This window comes from Gymnoscopelus braueri, assembly GCF_963280865.1.
Source record: "Gymnoscopelus braueri genome assembly, chromosome: 24".
NCBI lineage: Eukaryota > Metazoa > Chordata > Actinopteri > Myctophiformes > Myctophidae > Gymnoscopelus > Gymnoscopelus braueri.
The window spans coordinates 28,302,563-28,325,393 of record NC_137626.1 but is presented as its reverse complement, the minus strand read 5'-3'; the positions used below and the strand labels follow the sequence as shown (position 1 = coordinate 28,325,393).

Below are 22,831 nucleotides of genomic sequence, written 5' to 3'. Positions count from 1 at the left end.
AGCACTTGGCATTCGTCAGAATCGGCATCGGTAATGTGTTAAGCTAGAGCAGATGGTGTTTGAACTCACCTGGAGAGCCACTATCTTGGGGCTACAACGCCTCACCTGCCAATGTTTCCCTGTCTTCTTTTCCAACAGGAAATCAATAGTGCCTTAAGGGTTCATTTTTCTTATTTGTGCACGCTTGCGTGCTTGCCTGTGTGAGTGTGTGGGTGTGGTGTGTGTGTGTGTGTGTGTGTGTGTGTGTGTGTGTGTGTGTGTGTGTGTGTGTGTGTGTGTGTGTGTGTGTGTGTGTGTGTGTGTGTGTGTGTGTGTGTGTGTGTGTGTGTGTGTGGGGGGGGGGGGAGTGGGTTAAAACTGCTGTTGGGCAGAACTGGAGAGAGGTTATTTAAAGCGAATCAAATATTATTGGAACAGGAAAATGTTAATGCCATTCAACCTTCACCTTGACATGTTCTGAAACAAACATGGCCTTCAGTGTCCCAATCAATCACAACATGATAGCCTATATATATTATGTTAATACTTTTCATCGGTTATTTATTTATAAAATCCTACTTCCTGTTAAAGAGACTTAACCACTTTCAACCTGGCATTCCTATTTTCCTATTTATACTGTTTTGAAAGTAGCGAAAATAGCAGACTTACAAGATCACAACACAAGCATCCCTACTTTTGCGCGACACTGTCATATGACAAAGTATAAAATAGGGCACTGAGTGGGCCTTCCAGGGGGTCCGCAGCAAAATGTGTTAATATAGCATAAAAATCTGTATAACCACTTTAACCCTATATACATTGGCTATTTGAAAATAGCCGATCTACAAGATGGCGTTGCGACGCATTGTGAGCTTGTAGAATATTTGAGCAAAGCAACTTGCAATGGGCCTGGTCTACAAGATACACTACACCACAAAGACACCCATGTACCTGGGTACCTTTGACATATAGTATGTCAAACTACTTAAAAAAACGTCAATGACTCCACAATCACAACACCAGAGGGAGCTCCACAAATCACGTTCAACCCAGATTTGGCTCTGACAAGGGATTCAATTTGTTCTACTGCTATGCCACAAGAATGTCGAATGCCCTACCAACAGTCATAAAAACATGTGAATCCTTACTCTACTTCAAAACCGCTCTATAAGAGCACTTACAGGTGGCTCAATTCGTAACTGGCCCCTGTAAAAAGTTGTTTATATGATGTTTTTGCGTAGTAGTGCATATTTGTCATTAAATGTTTTGATGAATTGAGTACAAAGGACCCCAATAGAAACAAGCCATAGTGCTTTCTTGGGTTTAAAATCCTCTTAACAGACCTTGTATTGAACTGTACTTCCCTGTGCTTGTCTTTGCAAAACTGTTAATAAAGTATTCAATCAATCAAATTCTTAAATGTAAAATGCCAGGGCTTTGGAGCGAGAGGTGGAGGTGAGGGAAAAACTAAACAAAAACAGAAACAGAAAAAACAAAGAGAAGCGTGATGATTTTCGGTGGAGAGCTCAGTGCCTGTTCAAAGCCCGTTCATCAGCAGTCGTTCTATATTTAAAACGCCGGGGCTTTTGGAGTGAGAGGTGGAGGTGAGGAGGGCAGACAGAGCTCCTGAACGGAACAACTCCCTCCGCCACCTCCGTCAGTCATCTGACCCAGTAAATCTCACAGCCAGCGCCAGCGTTGACGTGCGGGTCTGCCAGTTGACAAGGGGGGGGAGGGGTGGGAGGGGACAAGAGCCGTGACCCAAACGGATGGCTGGCTAGGAACCCAACAACAAACTTCTGTTTTTGGACGATTGTCGTGATTTAGGGTCGACAGGGAAGAGGCCAAAATTAAACACACTCGCTGATCTCATGTAGACAGGAGGAGGAGAGGCCGTCTGGCATTGGTTTTGTGTTTGTTTATGTGTGCATGTGTGTGCGTGTTGTGCCGCTGTGAAGGCACAGTCTGTCAACATGTCCATCAGTGTGGATTCATACTGTCAGCGCCTCACCGCAGACAAATGCACACATGCCCTCCCCCAACACACGCACGCACGTAAACACACACACACACACACACACACACGCACACGCACACCTCTGTCCTACAGTATCTCTCTTTATAAACTATTTTCCTACTTGAATCATTGTCTTTTCTACTCACTTTTCTTTTCATATTTTCTCATCCTTCACTCCTTTTTTCTCCATCTGTCTCTTACTCTCTCCCTCTCTCTCTTACTCTCCCTATCCCTATCCCTCTCTTACTCTCCCTCCCTCCCTCTCCTTCCCTCATCCCCCTTTCTCTCTCCCGTTCTCTCTGTCGATCTCTTAATCTCTCGCTCCATCTGTCTTTGTCTCACTCTCACACAGTATTTGTGCGTGTGCGTGTGTGTGTGTGTATTATTTGGCACATATGTAAGCCTCACAGGGCAATAATGGCCTCTCTCTCTGTACGTCCATATCTCTGTGTGCTCTGCAAGCCACGCTGGAAAAACCAAACACACTGCTGCTATCGCAGTAATGGAAGACCAGTATCTGGCAACCTCACCCCGCAGCACGATACCGTTCCCATTAAAAAAGCTGCCAAATCAGTGAGCGGGGGCCTTATCTGGCCACGGCGCAATCAGAGAAAAGGGGGTTCAGCCACAGAAATGGTTATCGCCTACGCGAGAAGGGAGCCGGCGCGGTACATTCACACAGTCATCATTGTACAGCCTCGGAGGACCGTTTGAAGTGCTGGTGCAACCGCGGTGCAATCGCACCGAGCCGGGGCCTCGTCTGTCATGTGCTGTATCATCCGACAGCTTCCCTGGCCCGGATCTGCGAGACGACGTTTTGTAAACACACCGTGTTGCCTGTCCAACGTTGCTCTGGAGTTTCCTACCCGTTCCTTCCTCTTCGGGTTTGGAACATTCTCTTTATAGCCTTTCAAAAAGGATATGAAATCCTAGGCTGATTTCATAGTTTTCCATTCCCGACGATCTTTGCTGCATGTCTCTCCCCATCTCTCTTCCTGTTTCCTGTCTGTCTCTACTGTAATCTAAAAATAAAGCCCCCAAAAATGTCTTTAAAAAAATGAATAACCTCATAGCACACCGAGACGTAAGCAACACAGCTGAAGCTAATACAATTAATAATGGGTATGTTAGATTCAAGTGTGTCTCTGTGAGTGTGCACTGACACACCTGTTGACTACTGCCTATGCTTGTACATTCATTATTAATTTGCTTAGCTGCATTGCTTACTAGCCTGCCATGTTTCTAATCTGCTATAGTCTTTACCTGAACTGGAAAACAAAGTACAGAATCAAAATCATGCCCTTTTAACCACTTAAAGTAGCACTATGTAGCTTTCCTCTTCTACCCCGGATTTGAACCCAGTTTCCTATGCGCAAGTGCTGACATTTTTACCATTGAGCCAATAGAGCCGCATGCTTGCTCAGGGATACATTGAATATTGACCATCAGGTCAAAATTTGTGTCAGATCCTATGTCTAGGTGAGACATGACCTTTGACACGATCTAAATGTCTCAATAGAAGAGCAGGGAGTCAAAATACAACCAGACCACCCAATTGTATAATTTATATTATATTAACATACTCTACCATACACAGATTGGACTAAATTAAATTGTATTCATTAAAAGAAAGTTACATAGTGAGACTTTAAGCCCTATAGAATATTGTTGTACAACGAATAGCAAAAATAGCCGATCTAGAAACTCACTACGTGAGTTGTGATTGTTGTGATGTTAAGCGCTGTGACCTTGTAGATTGGCTATTTTCTCATGCCCAAAATAGGGACGCCAGGGTTCAAAAGTGGCTAAAACAAACCACTCCACCACTTTAGTCTCTGTTATCTCTCATTGTTATGCACATGAACATCCCCGTGCACAGTACAGCCTCTAGGTTGTATTGTGCTGCCAGCACAAGCAATTTCCACCTGGTCTCCTTCCCTTGTTCATGGAATGTTCTATCTTATTACACGGCTTGGTTGAACGGTTGATTCTCATTGGTCAATCACTGAATTCAGCGGTGTGTTATTTCTGTGTAATGAGTGACCGATGAGCTCTGTAACAGACCGCTGTCTAATCAAAGACTCGGAGCACCTGCTACGCTGCTTGATTTTGTGCTGTATCCAACATGACAGCCATGTAAACAGACCCGCAATGTCATGTACAGCTAAACATGGCTCTCAAGCGAGAAATAGACAACAGTAACCGAAAATTGATTTTATTTGATCAACACTTCCTCATTTTCCGAGCCCACCCAGTGCAACACACTTATGGAATACTTTCATTACCGTAAGCAAGGAAATACTTTGTTTTGTTGTTACTTTTGGGTCAATGTATTAATTAATTTATGAAGAAGCCGTGTAATAAGCGGGATAATTGACGGCCAGCCGGTCATTGTTGAGAAATTAAACCCCTCAGGGTGATTATGGCAATCACCCTGTCTGGTTTTATTTCTCAAACCTCTCTCATCCCTTGCATAATTGATTCTCATCGAAAACGTATGAAAACAAAATCTGCATTTCCCCCCCGGACAGAAAACAGAAGTTGACCCATTAACACCGGGAAAGCATCTGTGTCATTTTAGATTGTAGCTATATATGTAGCCCATTGTTTGGCTATTCAAAAATAGCAATTACACAAGCTCATATGAGCTTGCAGATCTGCTATATTTGGAAAAAAAATGAAAAAAATGCAAATCTTTGAATATATATATTTTTTTAAAGCGAACATTTTTAACTCAAATATTTCTGCTTTCTGGGGGTCCCTGGCACAAAATATTTTGAGCTGCGGGTCCCTGGCCAAATACATTTGGAAAAAGTTTGAGCGCCATTAATATAGCAACAGACGTTTTTCAGAAAACTGTTAGGATTTAGAAGATATTTTTAGACTAGGGTCTCAGGTCTTAATGCGTTAACAAAAGAAGGCAGGGGCGCTGAGTGAAGTACTTACAGTGTCCGCCGTCGTGAACGGAGGCCATGTTTGCTCCTGTGGAGGGTTCAGTCTGAGCGACACTGGACTGAGCGACACTGGACTGAGCGACACTGGACGAGAGCTTTCTGGACGGAGACGAGTGGACGGCTGCTACTTCCTGGTTAGAGAGAAAGAGAGCGAGGGAGGGACAGAGAGAGAGAGAGAGAGAGAGAGAGAGAGAGGGGTCAATCACAGGAAACAGCTGTGCTTTTTCAAAGGGGAGGTGCCGTGCAGAGGTGACTTTGGGTCGTCAAAAACTCAGTATAGTTTGGTGGCTTCGCCCAAAACCCCGGTAGATGCCTTTAAACACACACAAAAACACTCACTACGTACTGTCCGCTTACACCAAAACAAACAGACAAACAGAATGTCGACGAGACAACTACACATTCACCCATGGAAAGACACATGCATGCATAAACACATACATACAAACACATACGGGGGGGGGGGAGAAACACAAGCACACACACACACACACAGATGATGCATGACCACACATAAAAATGAAAAACAATATAAGTCAAATGTTCAGTGACATTGAAGCGCCGCACTGTTGCAGAACGCCATACAGCTTTAAGCGTGCACACACGCATACACACACACACACACACGTAGCACCAGGAGCGCAAACACAAATGACCTTGACAACAACGTGAGGCATTGACTTGGAAGGTAACGGCAAACAAAGATCTTGGTTGAATTTTAATGGATAAAAAGAAAACCCGGGTGTTTGCCGCAACTAAAGACCTGTGCTGCTAAAACAACATGAACAAATTGGGGGGGGGGGGGGTGTCATGCTGAAATGACGTGTCCTTGGTTGTATAATTCTGTTGTTTTTCTCCTGAAAGCATTTTGAAAAGGAACTTGCGAGACAGCGGAGAGCGACGCGCAGTTGTAAATCATCCACCACGAAGAGAACAAACACCTGTCTGTCTGTGTGTGTGTGTGTGTGTGTGTGTGTGTGTGTGTGTGTGTGTGTGTGTGTGTGTGTGTGTATATCCACAGTATTTGCAAATCAAATATATTCCCCTTAACATTCCCTGCGCTCCAACAGCGCATCGACTCAGCGGCAAGTGCGAGACATGACAATTACACCTGACAACACACACACACACACACACACACACACACACACACACACACACACACACACACACAAATACCTTGTTCTCTCTCTGCCTAACTGTCAACCAATCATTTTATGAGAACACAGTGAAACGAAAACACTGTCCTTCCTTCCTCACTGTTTTATGTCAATGTCAAAGTATGTGGATGTGCATTTGCATAACTGCACAATACTCACACCGTGTACACATTAGCCCACACACACATTTTAGTACTGCTAAGTGGCAAGGCTCCGAGAATGGCAACGTCTGTTTGTCTAACACTTTGGTCCCAAACACTATCTTTAAAAAAACTACTAACCGGACTGCTAGCACAGTGGTTCTCAACCTTATCTGAAAATCTCACATGTATTCGCGGCCCACTCATCTGACCACTTGATACAGCAGCCGACTTTTTACTTCTTTTTTTATTTTTATAATAATATTATACAAATCTTAGTGTTTTGCCAATGATTTGGGGGACCAACTTACAATATCCTCCACTAGGTGAGGTTAGGTGACCCTAACCTCAACCCTCCCCACTACCTGACTAATCCTATCCTTCAACTAACTAACCCCAAAATATCCCCATGACACGTACGTGAGAACCATAATGTCCTCAGTTTATAGCAAAATGTCCACACTTTCCACACATTTTGTCAACGTTCTGTCCTTGTGAGGAAATCTGTGGCCCTCACGAAGTGGGAAAATATGTACACACACACACTCACAACACACACAGGGTTGAATTATTGGATCATCTACATTGCCCGCCACCCTCAACAGCAGGAGCAGATGCTGTGTACAAACACAGGGCACACACTCACACGCACACACATTAAACTCATACAAACCCCAGGGAGATGATGCCACCATATGACACCACAGCACTGTAATGAAAATCTTTTCTCTGGGTGTGCACTCATCTCCCTGCTTTTCAGCATTCCCAATTCATCTCTGTCTCTCTCTGTGTCTCTGTGTGCGTCTCTCTCGTCCTCTTTCTCTCTCTCTCTCTCTCTCTCTCTCTCTCTCTTCTTCAGTCTCTCGTCCTCATCCCTCCCCTCTCCTTCTCTCTCTCCCTCTTTCTAATGTCTCATGCCCCAGTCTTGTCTCTCTCTCTCTCTCTCCATCTCTCCACCTCTCGTCTCTTGTCTCTCTGGCTGAAGCAGCACTCACATTAAGTAGGGCTGTGCGGAACAGAACGCATGGCGTAAACTGTCTTCTAACCGCGACTCCCTATGGTGTGCCGCCTGCCTTTGCCTGCATGCTGTTATTAAAAAAGTGCTGGCAGAGCTCAGTCTGCGACGCCCCACAACCTTGCTCTCGAGAAAGATTAAAACCGCTTTGAGCAGTAGCGATGATTATTCAGTGTGTGTGTGTGTGTGTGTGTGTGTGTGTGTGTGTGTGTGTGTGTGTGTGTGTGTGTGTGTGTGTGTGTGTGTGTGTGTGGCAGAGTATGTATTTGTGCACATGCATGCAATGTGCATGCAGGTAGCAGTGTGTGCACATTTTGCAGAAGTGTTACTGCAGTGAATGCGAGCGACTAAGAGGCTTTGCAAAGATACATATTCTTCTCAGGCTGACAATCATCAATACTTTATTCATATTTCATAATACACTATGAATGCAATAGGCTCAAATAATAAAAGTAATTTAGTCTAGCTGGCGCCCGCGCGAGTGTGTGTGTGTGTGTGTGTGTGTGTGTGTGTGTGTGTGTGTGTGTGTGTGTGTGTGTGTGTGTGTGTGTGTAAACATATTTATATCTCTCTGTTTTCATCCGCTTTTGCATAAACACATTTATCATTCTTTCCCAATTCCTAGGAGTGAGCTTCTCGTGCGTGTGTGTGCGTGCGCGTGTGCCTACCCAAGTGATTCTTTTCGATCGATGTCATTGAAAAGTCACTGGGAGACAGAGCAGCTACTTTAAATGACAACAGACTTGGAGTGTAGGGTGGGGTAGGTGGGGTAGGTGGGGGGGGGGGGTGGGGGGGGGGGGGGGGGGGGCGGACTCGGATCAGTGATTATTGTTAGACAAAGCATTTAGGAGGAAGGTAGAGAGGGTCAACCATTGACGATAGATAATGAACTGTGTCAGAGTTCATATGGAATTGAATCATTCACTGCATTGGGGGAGATCAATGGTGTACTTGAACACAAGGTCACAGCATCACGTCAAGACGGCTGCTTTGCGGACCTTATTTGCGTAAAGGGGACCTTTGACCTCCGACGCCTCAGTCAATATTTGCATATGGGGTTTGAGGAGCTCCGAGATGCACACATGACATCACACAAACACACATGCGCACGCATGTGCACACACACACACACACACACACACACACACACACACACACACACACACACTTTTTGAATAGGCAAATTAACAAACAATTGGCTTAATGAGTAGTCTGTAAGATTTTAAGCCAATTGTTTCTTCATTTGCCTAAACAAAAAGTTGTAAAATAGCTGTTTTAAGGCAATAAAACCTTTATTGTTTTTGCATTATTCAGTGGTCTCCAACCTCTATTGTTTTTGCATTGTATCCTTGCCTCCTTGGGAACCCTAGGACTCTCCACTTTTTAGTGTGGCAGAGTATGAAACGTGAAATTAGGGTCCTTCTTCCCCCCAAAGTCGTCTGTTTAATGATGTTTTTTTCTTTAATCACCACAGTGTCATAAACACCCTGCTATTCAAGCCAGAATCTTACCCTGGCGTTCACTATGTGGTTGAATGACCCCCAACAACAGTGACATAAAATCTCATATGGTACTATTAAATATTTCATTAACATCCACACTGGTTTTAATTCAGGTCAATTACTGAAGCATGCTTACAACCCATATGAAAACAGACAAAAATGGAACGGAACCAACTGAACACACAGCCAACAGGACGACGCCTCTATAGCAGTTAGCAAGCCTCTAGTCTACGCCATATCCCATCGCTACGCCATATGTTCCTGTTGGATCCAATCGCTGCGGAACCCTCCCCTGCTCTTTCCCTCTGCCTCCCCCCACCTGACAGAGAGACAGAGTTAATGAGGGACACCGCACAGTGAAATCTGTGTAAAAGGCCACGGCTGGCTTCTGTCGCAGAGCCGGAGATTAAAAAAAAAATCTAATCAAATCACTTTATCCACTTAAAAGAGTATATCTGGGTCCTAATGAAATCAACCTGCCGAGTGTGACATCATCCGTGTGTGACAGACACGTACCACGTACGATACAGGCCACTGTCTGCTGACGTACGTGTGTGTGGGTGCGTGCAAGCGCGCGTGTGTGTATGGTGAAGACTGGGGTACGAGGTGACCAACCTCCTTATCTGCCACTGTCTCCGCGGTGCCACAGATTGGGGGCCTATTATAGGGATGTGTCACCGACAGAGAGGCTGTTGGGGAGACGTGTCCGGGGGGGCTCCTTGACACATGTGTGGAATCTCTTGGACATTTTTATGCTAATTGCACATGTCAGCCGCTTGGCATTTCGCGAGGGCTAGCTGTGCTAACATCACACGCTGCCATGCTCGCAAACGAGCTTTGCGAGACTTTAGCGGCTGGCTGGTACCCACACTGACACCATACTGCGTGTGAGGTTTACAGCTAAAATGCTTCAATTGATACTCGGAATTTTTACAGTGCAGAGGAGAGACCTTGCAGTTTCTCCCTTACTCCACTCTCTTGCATCATTTTATTTTCTACTGGTTCTTCTTTAAAAAAAAAAGAGAATGGATATTTTTTTACTTCTTCTTCAGGCCTTGAGGTCTTAACTGCCCGACCATCAACTGGCAATTGGACCACTTTTCTTTCCGTCCTCGCTTTCCTTTCCTGGCTAGCTCCCCTCTTCATCTTTGTCAGCCTCTATACCTTTATTTCTACCTCTTCCTCTCTCTCTCTCTCTATTTTCTTGCGTTTCTTTCTCTCTCCTCTCTTCTTTTCATCTAGCTGTGTCTGCAGAGGACCAGTGCTGGAAGGTATTGGATGTGTAATTGAAGGAGGCCTGTCAAAGGAAAAGGTGAAGCACTCATGCATAACTTAGTAGTAGTTGGGAATTTCATTTTTAAATTGGACAGATTATATTCTTTTGGAAGGCAGCAAGCACATGAACACCCGCGAGCGCACCCGCACGCGCGCACACACACACACGCTTATCCAACTATCGCTGCCTGCTATACCTCCACACATTTCTTTTACTCTTTTTTATATTAACTCATTGCCTGCCACCGACGAGATTTCTCGTTTTTCTCTGCGAAGCGCAGGCCTGCCGTCAACGAGAAAGACGAGATTTTAGTTTTTTTATTGTTTTATATAAAACCGCGCTGTGATCAATAATCCGGAGTGACTACTTTCACTGTAACACAGCCGATACGAAAATAACGTCATCCGAAGATTTCTCCTCAATCCACTTTCTGTTTCCGGTTTTCCTGGAAATGGCTCTAACTCTAGTTGACTTTTTTTCCCCCTGTATTCCTTGAGACGTCCTATTTTCAACCTAGTCTAACAAAGGAATGCAAAGTGCCGGTTATATTTTTCTTTCTCTGGAGGACGATCAGTGATCCCCTTTGTGTTTACCAACGGTCTGAAAAGCGATCATAATGTATATAAATGTTCTGTGGCCAGTTGGGGAGGTGGGAAAGACGCGAATTATTGACGATAATGACGTTGTCAGTGTGCCTGAAACAAGCTGTATGTTACCTCACGGTTGAATTTTTTCCTCTGGGGGGTGGACCGTGGATTACTGTCCGTGTTCAGACACGGTGCCACGATGGATTATTATGGATCTACATTTTCTATGAACAATTAAGGTTAAAAAACACGAAAACGCTGGCAGTGGGTGAGTTTATTATGTGTATACTATGGCAGTTAAAGAGTTAAACGTTATATAAATGAAGTCAATGAGGCTCAAATCGGGCTGAAACCAAATATTGCCCAAATGGAGTCAGATATCATAGACGACTGACGTCACAGGTTGACCACGTGAAGTCCGAGATCCACACTGGAGCCACACACTGTTCCCACTGTTTTTTATCTGTTGTGTTTTATACGGTTTTGGCCCTAAACAAGATTTTTAATCTCAATGTCACGCATGCTTGGTGCTAGACAACACGTTATCTCATTTAAAGGTCATTCCTCTCCCCCCTCTCTCTCTCTCTCTCTCTGTACGTGCTTGGACAGAATATGACCTCCTTTCAAGTGCCGTTTGTTTTATTTTCTCTACAGTATATTGACCGAGCCGCAACACTTCCCTCCCAGTTTGTAATTGAATGGAAACATGAAAACTCACGACCACATGATCGCCCATCGACGACTGCATTCATTATGAGTGAACACGAGTGTGCAGAGAACCTCCCACGTTAATATCTCAAACACGCTCACCGACAAAACACAGAAACAAGTGAGAGGCAAACAGAGAGAGAGAGAGCGAGATGGAGAGAGAGAACCCATAAGAGAGGTGAGTGATGTAACTGGAGTGAATAACCAAAGTACAGACTGAAGGACAGATCGAATAAAGAGCATCACATTATAATAGCATCTGTCAACTAGGAAAAATATGAGTTTTTTTATGCAGGTGAACTCATGTTATCTGAACCCCAGTATGTTTCAGACTCCAAATGAGCGGCAGGGTAGAGCGGTGATTCTCAACTGTTTTTGCTTCGAGGACCCCCGTTTTTATTTGCGTTAGACTCGAGTAGATAGACCGCGGTACGGTTTTTATCTCTGGGACCCCAATCCACGCTGTAAAATGTAAACTCTCGGAGTCACAGACCATATAGGGTGAGGGTCCATTTAGTTCCTCAGTCATTTAGCTGGGGACCCCCTGAAACACCCTCAAGGACCCCCGGGGGTCCCCGGACCGCACATTGAAAGCCATTCCTTTACATAAACACTGAGGATTTTACAACGTAGATTGGGGTCCCAGAGATGAAAACAACCTAACTGATATCAAACCTTGAAATGAAAAGTGTTCAGAACCAGTACCGTAGATACAGAGTTCGCTGAATTGCAAACTCGTTCAACCTACGTTGGTAATGAACCCCTGTATGAAGGTTTGTTCAGAATGGATCCCAAAGGAAGACAGCAGAGCCATGACAAGGAAAGGAAAAAGGACAGAAGGATGGATGGAGTGAAGGGCATATAAACAAGAGGAGAAAGAAAGGAGGGTTGAGGACAGAGAGAGAGAGAGAGAGAGAGAGAGAGAGAGAGAGAGAGAGAGAGAGAGAAGACATGAGGTAATTTAGGGACAGTAAGCGTGAAGAGGGGATTAAGAAGAGAGAATGTCATGGCAAGACAGAGAGAGAGAGACAGTGGAGGAGGAGAACAAGTGTGTGTGAGAGGGAGGGAGGTAGGGAGGGGGGAGAGAGAGAGAAAGTAAGTGTGTGTGTGTGTGTGTGTGAGTGTGAGTGTGAGTGTGAGTGTGAGTGTGAGTGTGTGAGTGAGTGAGTGAGTGAGTGAGTGAGAGAGAGAGAGAGAGAGAGAGAGAGATGATGTTCAGTCAGATTGTTGGTTGTGTGTATATACAGAGAGGTTTGTGATGTTGATTAGCGGTTTGTTAGCCAAACTCTTCAGAGAGGACAGAGCCCCATTAACCGCAAGCTAGACAGAAACAAGACAGTAAGTGATGCAACATTGCTTGGGGCTTTTGCAGACTTTTGTTTACAGTTTTCTCCGGGGCTCTAATTGTTGCTTATGGTGCAATGTTTTTCCTTTGTGTTTTATTCCGCTGTGGCGCATTGTGGAGGATGGACCTGTAAACAACTTTATTTCACAGCGCTGTATCTCCATTGACTTAAAGCTACAATCCCTAAGTTTCACGTCCTATAGTACCAGGATGTCGAACCCGGGTCTCTCATAGCAGGGTTGGGATCCTGAACACTGAGGAACTGAATCCAACACTGAGGAACCGGAATCGGTTCCATCGGTTCCAGTTCCTGTAAACTTTACAGGAACTGATTTATCACGCTGTCAGAGCTATGTGGACTTAACGTCTGCTATACTATTAAATTACTCAAATACACAAACCTTTTAATTTCAATAACCATCATAACGCTGAGAGTGTACAAATGCAACCAAATGGACCCTTCCGGGTCCATTTGGTTGCATTTGTACACTCTCAGCGTTACAGACCTAAGGTCTATTCGGAACCCCCTATAGGAATTGCTAAAGGGAACCGTAACGGAATCGGACCGTTAAGAGGCAATCGTAAAGGAACCTGAATCGTTAAAGTCCTAAAGGATCCTACCCCTGTCTCTCACGGGGGACACCAAACTTCTCATCCAAGAGGCCATGGGAGAAATTGCGCTTATAAGAGCTTCAGGCAGTAGTACCTGTCAACAGAGTAGTTGTCCTACCCGACACCAGGTTCTACGTTTCTCAAAGGAAGAGTATAGGGAGACCTCCTCCAACCACTACAGATGTGCTAGTTATACATTGTATCAACATACTCTACCATACAGATTGGTTCAAATTACATTGTTTTCGTTCAAATAAGTTTCAGGTTGCAGCTTTAGCATTCTTGGCACCAACCTGCTGCCAAGAATGCAAAAGGAGGGTAAATTCACTTGTATGTTTCAAAACTTTGCCACGGTGCCAATTCCCCCCCCCCCCCCCCCCCCCCCGCCCCATGCTGGAGTGTCAGTCATCTTTGTATGATTGAACTGAAGAAACCTGAACTGAAGAAACCTTGAATGAAAACATTTTCAGATACCGTTCCTCCAAGGATTTAGAGAACAAGCCAGCGGGTACCTCTTGGCTTGAAAACCCATCCTGACAGGGATCAAATGATTCCAGTGTAAATATGCTCTGTTTGTTGACATGTCGGTGATTGTATTTACACACCGAGAGTGTGACAAATAAATGACCTGGAAAATGCGTCGGCGAGTATTTCGCAATAAACTATTCATATAGTTGATGCCTCATTCATGCCGGTTACAATTTACAATTTAGGCATCTAGTACACACGACTTTATCCAGAGCGACTTACAGTAAGCAAGGTAAACAGTAATCTCAGTAATCTACGATCATAGGTAAACCAAGAACCTAGCATCAGTCTAAACAATAAAAATATTATAATCTGTACATTGAAACTATAGAAACAATACGATGCCAGTTAGACAAATGAACCTAGCATCTGTCTAAATAACATTTTAACCTTAGCATACGACTGCATGGTCGTTAAGGCTAGGTCAAGTGCTACAGGCTAAGGTGGAGTCTGAAGAGGTGAGTCTTCAGATGATGGCGTAAAATTGGGTGTGAATCTGCAGTTTTAACTGCAATGAGTTTGTTCCACAGTTTGGGAGCCAGAAGGGAGAAGATCGAGTCTGGGACGTGTGGAGTCGGATGTTTTAGGGAAGATTCAGACAGCTTCTCTGTGTTAGCTGATCTGAGTGAGCGGGAGGGGCTGTAGGGTTGGATCAGGCTTCGAAGGTATGGGGTGCCATACCTTTGGTTGCTTTGTAGGCCAACATCAGTGTTTTGTACTCTGTGCGGGCAGTAACTGGGAGCCAATGGAGGGAGCGGAGAAGGGGGGAGACATGTGGACATTTTGGCTGGTTGAGACCAAGCTTGCTGCGTCATTCTGGATCATTTGACTTAAAGGGCAAGACCACTTTGGTAGAGGTTTGGGTTGTGTAGTTACCTTGCCATGATGTAACTCCAAAGGTGGGCAAGAAATCAAAAATAATTGCTCCATTGATTAGAAATTGATAAATCAAAATATGCTACTCATTGACTTACATTGTACGGTAAAACAGCTCTCAAAGTCACTCTTTTAGCACAAAAACGAACGCAAACAAAGTTGATTCAGACAATATAGAACATCACCAAACCCAGTACTGTTTTTTTTTAAATAAAAATGTCAACTTCCTGTTGATTTTGCCATTTTTAATAAGTAGAAAACCCGGACTGGATCGGCGGATCCGGATCCAGATCTTCAAATAGTAGAATCAACAGGAAGTTGACATTTTTATTAAAAAAACAAACAGTACTGGGTTTGGTGATGCTCTATATTGCCTGAATCAACTTTGTTTGGGTTCATTTACGTGCTAAAAGAGTGACTTTGAGAGCTGTTTTACCATACAATGTAAGTCAATGAGGAGCATATTTTGAATTATCAATTTCTAATCAATGGAGCAATTATTTTTGATTTCTTGCCCACCTTTGGAGTTACATCATGGCAAGGTAACTACACAACCCAAACCTCTACCAAAGTGGTCTTACCCTTTAAGTGCACATGTTAAGTGCACAGGTTGAGGCTTATATTCACAGGGGAAGATCAACCTCGTTACGAATGCAAATTTTGTCAAAATATCGGCGCATAATATTCTCTGGTGTGTATGGCACCTTAACTGTGACATTGAGGGAAACACATGCTGAATTCCAACCAATTCTCTCTCTCTCTCTCTCTCTCTCTCTCTCTCTCTCTCTCTCTCTCTCTCTCTCTCTCTCTCTCTCTCTCTCTCTCTCTCTCTCTCTCTCTCTCTCTCTCTCTCTCTCTCTCTCTCTCTCTCTCTCTCTCTCTCTCTCTCTCTCTCTCTCTCTCACTGGGAAGAGCTCTTAACCAAGGCTCAAGCTGTCAAGCAGCAGTGAGACTTCAGGGAAAATGAAGAAGAGGGTGAGAGAGAGAGAGTGAGAGGGGAGAGAGAAGGAGAGAGACAGAGAAACAGAGAGAGAGAGAAAGAGTGAGAGAGAGAGGGGGAGAGAGCTTTCAAACTGCTAAAAAAGACAGAAAAACCCAAATGCCAGCACAGGAGAGTACAGGTGACAGGTGACAGGTACTGATTATTGACTGTGAAGGCATACATATAATTTTGGAGTTTCGACACGATAACCTGCTCGTCATTCGTCAATATTGATGCACAACGCCTACCGATAAGCGTCACAGTTGTTGACGCGCGTGTGGCTACGTTATGATCTGTTGCATCAGACAACCAGATATGCTGGTTCAGCCCTTCATTCCCTCACAGCGTCTAATACAGCAACGGAAGTGCTCTAGACATAAAGCTTTTTTTTCCCTCTTTTCTTTAATAAATCATTCTGTGCCGCCGGTTCACTCTGAGTGCCTGGATTTCCCCCCCCCCTTCGTCTATCCTCCCCACTCTCTCGCTCACTCCTCTGTATCACCATCCAGCCATGTGCTTATTAAATGCAAATCACGTTACACTCTCTTTCATCAGGCCCCTCCATCTCCTAATCCTCCCCATCTCACTCTCTCTCTCTCTCTCTCTCTATTTATACATGGCGAGCCTAAACTGGTTGGGGATCCGTCTCCATTTTCAGGCTCTCAAAATGTCTCTGGCACACGCAGGAACCCGTAGGAAGTGGCATCGGATGTGCCATCCGCTGCCACTGTCACCGTTCGATATTTTGGGGACATGGTCTATAATTGTGTAAGCGTGCTACTGTGCACACTCATATAACAAGTGTGCGTTGTGTGTGTGTGTGTGTGTGTGTGTGTGTGTGTGTGTGTGTGTGTGTGTGTGTGTGTGTGTGTGTGTGTGTGTGTGTGTGTGTGTGTGTGTGTGTGCAGGTGTCCAAGCAGACACACACAATCACATATTTATGTGACTTTTCAACCTAATGTCGTAGCAAATGAGCTAAAATCTATTCATGTTACCTTGAAAAGAAGCACAAATGGACAGCTGAAAATGGCACATGATAATATTGTAGTGAAGATTACGTATTTTTGTCATCACCAACCTGAGCCTCCCATTAGATTAGATTACAGCAGATTAGATTTTATCGTCCCATTGGGATATTTGGTTTCACAGTCTGTTCAACATGGAACACATAAGAACATTATACAACACAACATGCTGTAAGACAGTACACAGAATCTACCCCCATACTTCCTACACAAACACTGACAGCCTCTGCCTTTGCCGGACATTTACTGCCTGCCTCAACCGTCCGACTATCTGTCTCAAAGAATAACTGAGGGCACGAGGCCTTCACCACCTGTTAATGTTATCTTTTACATTGAGCTGTACAGGAACTTTCCCTCGTCAAAAACCTTTACTGCCTTGCTGACAGTTTCATATCAGCTCATGTGCTCCCTGTTTGTTTGAGCACTAGTTAACAATTAACAAAGCACCCGCGGCCCCATTTGCATTTAGAGCCCTGTCAGAAAGAAAAAGAGATCACTTCCTCTATTTCTGTGTGGCCACGCTCAACCAGAGACAGAGAAAGAGATGGATTGAGAGAGAGAAAGAGATGGATTGAGAGAGAGAGACAGAGAGAGAGAGGGAGAGAGAGAGAGAGAGAGGAGAGAGAGAGAGAGAGAGAGAGTGCTGACACTATGTCTCCACTCTGACGGAGCAATATCTGCATAAGGGATTCAAGTGCGAGCCTCAAGGTCCTTGGCTAATCCTTGGACACACAGTGTTCCCCACCTCAGCCTGCCCTGCGGGTCTCAGAATATATATCAGGAAATGACAATATAGTCGCACAAGGAGGCCTGGAGAGAGAACGGTCTGGAGAGACACACACAGCCACTACCCAGCAGTAGTTTTTTACTTAAGTAAAAGTACCAATACCACAATATAGAAATACTCTGTTACAAGTACAAGTTCTGTATTCACATTTGACTTGAGTAAAAGTACAAACGTATTGGCATCAAATTGTACTAAAAGTACCAAAAGTAAAAGTACATTATGTAAAAAGTCCCATTTCAGGTTTCAAAATCAGGTATAAAAATCTTTTGAAAATATCAGATCTACAAGCTCACAACGTGTCGATCTGCGACACGTTGTGAGCTTGTAGATCTGCTATGTTTCAAATAGCTGAAGTACAAAATAGAGCGTAGTTGGTTAATGTATGTTTTGTCTTAATAATCCAAATCTGCAAAGTAACTAAAGCTGTCAAATAATTGTAGTGGAGTAAAAAGTACAACGTTTACCTCTGAGATGTAGAGGAGTATAAGTAAAAGTATTGAAAATTGGAAATACTCAATAAAAGTAAAAATACGACAAAATGGAACTTAAGTGCAGTATTTGAGTACATGTACTTAGTTACTTTCCGCCACTGTGTTACCCAGGCTGTGGAAGTTAGAAGTCAGAAGTTATTTGAAGAAAAAAGGGCTGAACAAAAAGCCGAACAGAGGTATCTTTATGCGGGTACTCATTCAACGACTTGTTTTACGGCGAGCCCGTCAATCATCATGTGCAGCGCACGATGCCAGCTCCATTAAAAGATGTCAATCTCGAAACTGAGACGAAAATGGCAAACGCCAGGGAAATATTAATGGTGTCTTAAGAGCTCAATGAGGACACAAGCGTCCTCGTCAATCAATTTGGCTGAAGCCACGCCGGTTAGCTTAATGCTCAGTTTAAGTAGGGTTGTTGTTGAGTATTGACTCTGCTTTTTTGTGATTAGCGCTGCGAAATTAGTCAACGAGCTATCTCATTTGCCATGCTTCAGCATGTCTTTTGAATTCTTATTTAAAAAAAAAGGAGATTTCGTGTCACTGTAATTCCGTTACAGAAAACAATCACGGAAATAAATAATTAAATAAATATCTTGTCGCCGTCTGGCAGAAACCTTGCATCTCCATATTGCTTTTAGTTTTTTCTTAATTTAAATGAATGCACTACTTCTTCACGTAAGAGTAGCGAAGATATCTGAAACATTTGGAAAGTTGTTAAGTGTGTCTGTGGGTTTTTATCAATATTGAACCAATGAAAAGTATTATCAAGAGCTCGTGACTATAGTAATAACTACACTGAAACCATTTGGAACACAGGTTATTTTTTTCCATTTCCTGAAAAGTAACAGGTTTGGACATACTAGGTTTCCACCTGACATTGACGATAATTACATAATTAAGCGCTGGATAAAACTAGGGAACTGAGCTGCTTCAAATATAAAAATGCAACGTTTCAATTAACCTGACGGCGGGCTTCTCAATGCCGTCTGAGAGCGGACTTTTCTGAAAAGCGGTCGTTATGTAATCTCTGAAGTGAAGATCCTTCCAGGAGCCGGAATGACGAGCATGAAAATGACACGCCTGTACACATCATTTATCAAGACGCATAAAAAGCTCATGAGAGCAAGCGAGTGACATTGACAATTCTGTGACTGTGAGAATAAACCGAGGCCCTGCTGAGCAACCCAAAACTCCAATGATATCTATTGTATTCTGTCAGAAAACACTCTCTCTCTCTGTGTCTGATGGTTCTCTCCTGTCTTCCTTTACCTCTCCCACGCACAGACAAACTCATTCCCTCTGACAGACACGCGCACGCGCGCACACACACGCACACACACACACACACACACACACACAGTAACACTCAAATACAGTCACAAGCACAAACTCATTCCCTCTGACACACAAGTGTACACACACACACACACACACACACACAGACACGTATGCACACACGCACTCTCTCACCCCCCCCCCCCCCACACACACACACATACATGCAAAAGAACACGCACAGAAACTCTCTCTCTCTCTCACCCCCACACACAGCAACACACAGTCACAAACACATGCCAATGAACACACATATACATCATCTCTCTCTTCTCTATCTTTCTCGCTCTCTTACGCGCACACACACACGCACGCACGCACGCACGCACGCACGCACGCACGCACGCACGCACGCACGCACGCACGCACGCACGCACGCACGCACGCACGCACGCACGCACGCACGCACGCACGCACGCACGCACGCACGCACGCACGCACGCACGCACGCACGCACGCACGCACGCACGCACGCACGCACGCACGCACGCACGCGTGCGCGTGTGTATGCGCCCGAAATCTGTCCAGCACCCATAGAAACCTGTCACTATGAAAGGGGTGCATGACGTTGTGGCGCAATCCCCATTAGTCATGAGTGGCTTTGGGTCATATATATATTTAGAGTGTGTGCAGTCCATACGGTCCACACGGTCACACAGTGATCTCAGCCACTAAAAACAAGCACCCTTCAATGTCCTCCCACTCAACTGTAGGTCGTTCCGACCAGATGTGTTTACTAACCTTATAAACTTAGTTCAGGAGGACAGGAAGAGAACCATCAGACACAGAGCTCGGGCCTTCTCTGCTGCTGCCCCCAAACTTTGGAACAATCTTCCACCACACATCCAAACCCACCATTGATTTTTTTTTTTTTATCAAACCTAAAGACCCACTTTTTCTCCCTTGCTTTTAGCTCAGTCTGAGGGAGACTGTTTGACTAGTTTTATTTCATTTGAATATTATTATAATCACTGTAATTAAAAACTTTTTCTGTTCCAATCTGTCCGTGTTTGCTTTTGTTAATGTGTTTTGCTTTTATTAATGTGTTCTCTGATGTTAGTATTTTTGGCCATTTATGTCTTCTTAAAGAGAAATTACTTTTTTTCTATCGATTAGTCACCCCATTGAGACTTGACTTCATGGATATTTTTTTTTGTTTTTGTAGCATTCCTAAGCCAATAATTTGATGCAGCGGACCGGTAGGCAGCGGTTCCGGTAGGAGATACAAAGGAGACTCTTTGTGTCTCCTACCGGAACCGCTGCCGGTCATCAAATTATTGGCTTAGGAATACGACAAAAACAAAAAAAAGTCAAGTCTCCATGGGGTGACTAATCGATAGTGGCCCTAACCCACCAAATCTCTTAAAATAGTAATACCGTAGTCAATCTACAAGCCCGAGCTTGTAGATTTCCTATATTCGCAGAACGTTTGTCCCGGAATAGGCTCTAACCCACGGTGTGCAAATTCCTTTAAAATGCCACATTAAAATTAATGGGATTCTTTGTAAATCTGGATAATGCAAATCTGCTGCATATAATCCTGGTTATGTGGCAGCTCAGCACACAAATAAGATAAGAGATGAGATAAGAGATGAGATGAACCTTTATTGATCCCCGGAGGGAAATTCAGGGAATTCAATTCAGGAAATGGAAGTCATAATATTATGATACCTCCTGCCATGAAAATGACTGAAATGGCCATTTTGGTAGGTAAATGGTATTTGTCTATGATCGCATTCCCGCTTCATACGCATATTATAACCCATTACTAATATCTCATAACATTTTTAACATGACAGGTTAATTGCAGCTGCAGGTGCCTCTCACAGATACCACACTGCCACCCACTGGGGGACCAGAGCTATTACACTGTCTACCAGAGGCTGATAATGTACAAGGTAAATAATATCATACTATGCAACTGAACTTTGCAGGAAGGGAAATGTACTTGCAGTGATGTACTTGCAGCGTGTGTGTTTGCATGTACAAGCACACATACTTCTTACTTGCGTGCGTGCGCACGTGCGCATGTGTAAACAAGCCTGCACTGTGCACTACACCCCCATGTGAGCATTCTCTGATGCAGCTGTGAGCCTGTGACCGGGCGGTCAGAAGCTCAGAACTGATCTCGTAAACACAAGCTCGTCTCCCGAGAGGATCCGTCTGCTGGCCATTCTGCACTAAGCGGAAAAACACGCACTTTGCACTCCAAAGATAAACCATTGCATCACTCCTATACCTTTCTTTGCTTGGGAGAGAGATGGATTATAGCTGAGAGACAGACCACCCGGTGAATCCATCAGTCATCGTTACGAGTGACCGCTCGGTGACACCGTGCCGTTTAAATAATGAAATGTGAGGGGGGAAAAATAAGAAAATACGATGCATCATCAAATATTAAGCTCGGCCTCGCAGATAGTTAGACACAAGGTCGCGGTTTACTGCCATTGAGCTGTGAAGCTCCGAGTCTGCTTCTCTTCTGGGAACGCTGCCCGTGTGCAACATTAACAATCGTTTTCCTTTTTTTCCCTCTCTCTCCCCAAGAGTTGAGAGATAAGAGAAGGACCTTCTGCGAGCGCTCTAAAGCTTGTACCTCCATGCCAAGTCGCTGGAGCTCTGTCCAGCATGTGCTTTGATTAGATTTCTACGGCGATATGAATAAAAGATCACTGTCCCCATTCCCATGGGGACGCCTTGACTCGAATGATGACGGCTGTGATTCAATTCAAACGGGAGAAGAATTGCACTCTGAATTCAGGGGCCCACGTTGAACCTGATGGAGATTGATTGTAAAAGTTGATTGCCTTGTCTAAAACATGACAATGTCAAGGGAAAGGGCCACGGTAAATGACTATACAAAGTATCAATTTGATCAAAAAGATGATGCGAGCGCATATTAGTATTTTCTGCCTGAACGATTAGAGTCCTTGGGGTAATATAGCCTGCCATTAGTTCCAACATGAGAATATAGCTGTAGACACGAAGAGACGGGCTGATTCTATCGTCGTTTATGTTTAGATTGTTGGTGTACCAAATCTAAACTCAAGGTTTGGGATTTTTGTTAGCCTGTGTTACAAACACTTAACCTAGAATTATCACTGTCAACATTTATATATTTGGCTCCCCCGCCAGCAGACTGTATAAACAAGTAAATAACTGTGATGCTAGAAGAGAGCGAGAGAGATAAATACAGTATAGCACTATTTGGCATAATATCTACTTGTGTCTACTGCTGCTACTATTTATGCTGAGGGTTGGAGAGGTCTTCACATATACCTAAAACTCTCTGCTTTCTGGAGCCTCTGTTCTCGGGTCAGCGAATCTTTTTAGAACAATTTGACACTGCAGAATGTAGAACAAGCAGTAGCAGTACCGGAGCCAAGCTCTTTTTCGCTTCTGGCCAATCAGACTGTTATGGCTCTGGCCACAGCAGTCTAGTCTAAATATACATGTCTGACAGTGATAATTGGAACAAATTAGCCTTGTTCTCTCAAGGCTGCGAATAACACAGT

The 22,831-nt window shown here is 44.1% G+C and overlaps 1 protein-coding gene across 2 annotated transcripts in view; it reads right to left on the bottom strand.

Annotated features, from left to right (window-relative positions):
• The window catches only part of xirp2a (xin actin binding repeat containing 2a), a 59,052-nt gene that overhangs the window by 31,961 nt on the left and 4,260 nt on the right, over nucleotides 1-22,831 (bottom strand). For both annotated transcript variants that reach the window (XM_080422150.1, XM_080422151.1), the window contains exon 2: nucleotides 4,943-5,081. In XM_080422150.1, coding sequence (XP_080278276.1) covers nucleotides 4,943-5,081 — 139 coding nt within the window. The remainder of the gene's footprint in view (nucleotides 1-4,942; nucleotides 5,082-22,831) is intronic.